Raw genomic sequence first — 4478 nt, forward strand, 5'->3', positions numbered from 1 at the left:
TTCTGCCACATGTTTGAACCAACGATAACCATTTTTGAATGATTTCTTGACTTTTCCTTCCATGGAATATATCTTATATTTGGCCACCCTCTTCTTTCCTTTTAAGCTCCGGCGTTGAATACCATGGCTGATTCTCTGGTAATTGATAGTTACTGGATTTTGAGGTTTGGTATTTGTGAGAAGGCATCATATCCGTCAATGTTGTCGTTGCAAAGAGAAGTGGTGGTCGGTCAATGAATCTGGTATTATTTGGAAGAGAGAATGACATGTATCAAATTAGAGAGAGAAATAAAATAGTGTAACTGAATAGCGTATTTAGTGGCTTAGGGGCAGGAGGTACCAAAATTAGATATTTTGCTATAAATAGTAAAAGGTATCTATGAATATAATTTTTTAAATAGTATTTATTTAAAATAAATAAGGTGTTAACCTTTGCTATAGGAGGTAAAAATTTCTTTATTATTTAATATGTACGAAATAGTTCTAGATGTTTACGAAAATGCAATAATCGTGATATTCTTAAAAGCTTTTCTATAACTCTCTTTTTGAAAGAATGACATTAGATAACAATATTTACATTAAATTTTAATTTGCTAGTAAATGTTTGCTCATATATTTTATTATTCATTAATTCCTTCAAATCCGTAACTTAAGGATAGGATGAAGTCAGTTATTGGGGGAGGGGCATAATGTTCTTATTGGTGTAAATGTCTTTCTTAGGAACTGTTTAAATAAACGAATAAGAATATTTGCTGAAGGTAAGAAGAGATTTCAAGAATAAGGTAGGAGAACTGAAAAAGATCTTCCTGATTTCATTCTTTTTTATCGCAAGTATACCTTAGTTGTATACACTATTCATTGTGTTTTTTATAGAGCGAGTTTTATTTTTTTAATGTGAGATTTTTGTGGTTTCAAATCGTATATTCTCAAGTGAGAAGAAAAATCAACAACGTAACAGGAAGCAAAAAATATTTCCGTAGCTAGCCGCGCAAGTTCAAATTTAGTCATACCACTATACAAATAGTAGAATACCGAGTGAGAAACAAATAAACAGTGAAAAATGGAAGAGCCGCCTATAATTAGAAAGATTTCAAATCCAAACAAAATTACAATATAAAATTTAATAATTTCCTCGTGCAAAGAAGGTGCAATCCAATTGTGTGAATAGAAACTTTAAAAAAATGATTCCCTTTTAGGAGTATTTATGTTAATCATCATCTCATCGCTATATAAACCCCATAAAACCAATGCTCTTTAGGCCTACAACCCAAAAGCAACCAAATCCTAATGAAAAAATCTTCTCAATCATCAACAATGTCTTGTTCTTGTCTTATTTTGCTTTTTCATTTTCTTCTCCTTTTAAAATTCAGTTCCTTATCCCTTGGAGCCTCAGATTCAGTCTATGACTCGTTTGTCAATTGCTTAACAACGAAATCAATTCCCCAATCAGAAATCTCCAAAATCGTCTATTCCCCAAACAATGCCTCCTTTAACCCCATTTTACAAGCCTATGTCAGAAACCGCCGGTTTTTTAATTCCTCCGCAACTTCCAAACCGGTTATCATCGTCACCCCTACAGAAGAATCCCATGTTTCCAGCACTGTTCTTTGTACCAAAGAGACAAATTTACAGTTAAAAGTCCGTAGCGGTGGACATGATTATGAGGGAATTTCGTACATCTCTAATGTCCCTTTTATAATGCTTGATATGTTCAATCTCAGGTCAATTTCCATAAATGTTAATGATAATACTGCTTGGGTTCAAGCTGGTGCTACATTAGGGGAACTCTACTATAACATTTGGACAAAAAGTAACGTTCTTGGTTTTCCTGCGGGTGTTTGTCCTACTGTTGGTATTGGTGGGCATGTCAGCGGTGGTGGTTACGGGAATATGCTGAGGAAATTTGGACTCAGTGTTGATAATGTATTGGATGCTCGACTAGTGGATGTTAATGGTAGAATTTTGGACAGGAAAGCTATGGGTGAAGATCTATTTTGGGCAATTAAAGGAGGTGGGGTGCTAGTTTTGGTGTCATCTTAGCCTTTCAAATTCAACTAGTTCAAGTCCCACAAACTGTGACTTATTTCAGAGTTGAAAGGTTTTTAGACCAAAATGCTACCGACGTTGTTCTCCAATGGCAGAATGTTGTTAACAAAATTGACAATGATCTTTTCATCAGACTGCTTGTGCAACCCATCACTGTCAAAAACAAAGAGAAAAAAGTGAAGGGGAAGAAGACCGCTCAACAAAAGTCGATACGAATAACGTTCATAGCGTTATTCCTTGGTGATTCTAGTAGATTGATATCACTCGTAAGCAACAAACTCCCAGCTTTAGGATTAACAAAACAAGATTGTATCGAAATGAGCTGGATTGATTCGGTGCTTCAATGGACAAATTTCGACAACACAACAAAACCAATTGCCTTGTTGAACAGAACAGGGGATCCATTGAATTTCTTGAAAAGAAAATCGGATTACGTGCAAGAACCAATTCCCAGAGATGGGTTGGAGTCAATTTTCCAAAAGATGATTTCTTTGGGGAAAGCGGGATTAGTTTTCAATCCTTATGGAGGGAGAATGGCTGAAATTCGTGAAGACGAAACACCATTTCCACACAGAGAAGGGATTCTATTCAAGATTCAGTACTCAGTGAATTGGAAAGAAGAAGGAGCAGCTGCAGAAAAAGAGTACCTTACACAGATAAGAGATTTATACGGTTTTATGACCCCATTTGTTTCAAAAAATCCAAGACAAGCCTATTTGAATTATAGGGATCTTGATATTGGCACAAATGATCAAGGACCACGTAGCTTGGAAGAAGGAAGGGTATATGGGACCATGTATTTCAAGAACAATTTTGATAGATTGGTGAAAGTGAAATCAGCAGTGGATCCAACGAACTTCTTCAGAAATGAACAGAGTATTCCTACTCAAGGGACAACGAAACCAAGGAAAATGTTCTAGTCTGGCTTCGCCTTCATTTCTTGGTGAATGATTGATCTTGATGAGCATTATTTTCTAGTTTCTCTCAAGGCTGTAGTAAGTTATAATATAATTTTTTTAATGGATCAAACAAGTCCTTATAATGTAGTAAGTTATAATATAATTTATCTTGTTGCCTTTTGCATTTCTGTATTCTAGATTCTTTTTCTTCTCGCTTTTTATTTAAGTTAGATTTTAGTTTCTTTTTTAATTTGAATGCATTGTATAATGTTACTCGGACTTATCATTACTTGAAACTATAGAATTAACGCGAAAATGAGAAGAAAGAAAGGTTTCATGTCAAGCGCACACCTGCCGATCAATGATGTCAGATGTGAGTTAAATAATGGAAGATTATAATTACTTTTTAGCGAAAAAAGAACGTTAAGTACTTTCACTATTAAAAAAGTGATTTCATGTTATGCAAAATTACAAATTAACCCTCCTCGTCCCACAATTGGAGAAGTGTAATATTTGACACCTTGCACATTGAGTTGAGCTTCAATTTACCCTTTATTGCATGCGAAAATCTTGTTAGGGACTCAAATTCCTTGTTATCTCCAAAAATCAATTTAGGTATAAAAGTCAAAGTCTATCGTCTTTTGGCTTGTAACACACCATTCTTGTGGTCTTTGAATAGGAAATTTTACATCCTATAACTAAGTATTGCACCTTATTTATTATAAACTAAAACACTTTTAAAATATTATTACTTATAGCTATTTTTTATATTTTATAGCAAAACGCATATTTATTATGTATACTAAGTTAAGACGTGAAATACGCTAGTGTCACACCTCCTTTTTTACACACCTACCCCGAAGGATAATGTATAAGGGAGTTTTTCCATTTAAAGAGACATTATTCGAGATGGGATTATTTATTTATTTTTAGAGTCGCCACTCAGGAAAGGATGGGCTTTTGGTGTCCCGAGTCACCGGTTTAATTTAAATCCCAAATCGAGGAAAAATTTCGACTTCCCAATTGGAGTCTGTGAACCAGAAATTCTGTGTAAGGAATTCTGTTGACCCGAGGGAAGGTGTTAGGCACCCCCGAATCCCGTGGTTCTAGCACGGTCGCTTAAATTATCATAAATGGCTAAAATCTGGTTTTTATACATATTTAAACCTATAGTGCAATTTTAAGATTATTTACCGCTTTTAATTAATTTTTAGAAAATTGAACGTCGTTTAAAATATGTTTTCGGATCACGTCACATGAAATGCACCCGGATCCTCGACACAGTTTATTCAACGTTTTGGGATTTGGATTTGGGTCGCATGATATGCACACCCGAATTTAGGAAAGTAAAATTATTAAAGAACGCGCCTAAAGTGACTAACGTGTTATTAACTTTGCGGGAGGCCATGAAAATTCGCTAAATGGCACGTCCCAAATTCTGCGTATTTTAATATAAACATTTAAAGAGGGCCACGCAATTTATGAGTTTTATTTGGCGTGGCGCACCTCGTTTTTTTTAAAGGCCATCCTAAA

The 4478-nt window shown here is 34.9% G+C and overlaps 1 protein-coding gene across 1 annotated transcript; it reads left to right on the top strand.

Annotated features, from left to right (window-relative positions):
• Positions 1-1198: 1198 nt before the first annotated feature.
• On the top strand, positions 1199-3187 carry LOC109212528 (berberine bridge enzyme-like 21). The gene is given in 2 exon segments (XM_019376182.1): positions 1199-2011; positions 2014-3187. Coding segments are annotated over 2 exon segments (1677 nt in total). The 5' UTR covers positions 1199-1287; the 3' UTR covers positions 2967-3187.
• Positions 3188-4478: the final 1291 nt, after the last annotated feature.

This window comes from Nicotiana attenuata, unplaced genomic scaffold (assembly GCF_001879085.1).
Source record: "Nicotiana attenuata strain UT unplaced genomic scaffold, NIATTr2, whole genome shotgun sequence".
In the NCBI taxonomy this organism is placed as follows: domain Eukaryota; kingdom Viridiplantae; phylum Streptophyta; class Magnoliopsida; order Solanales; family Solanaceae; genus Nicotiana; species Nicotiana attenuata.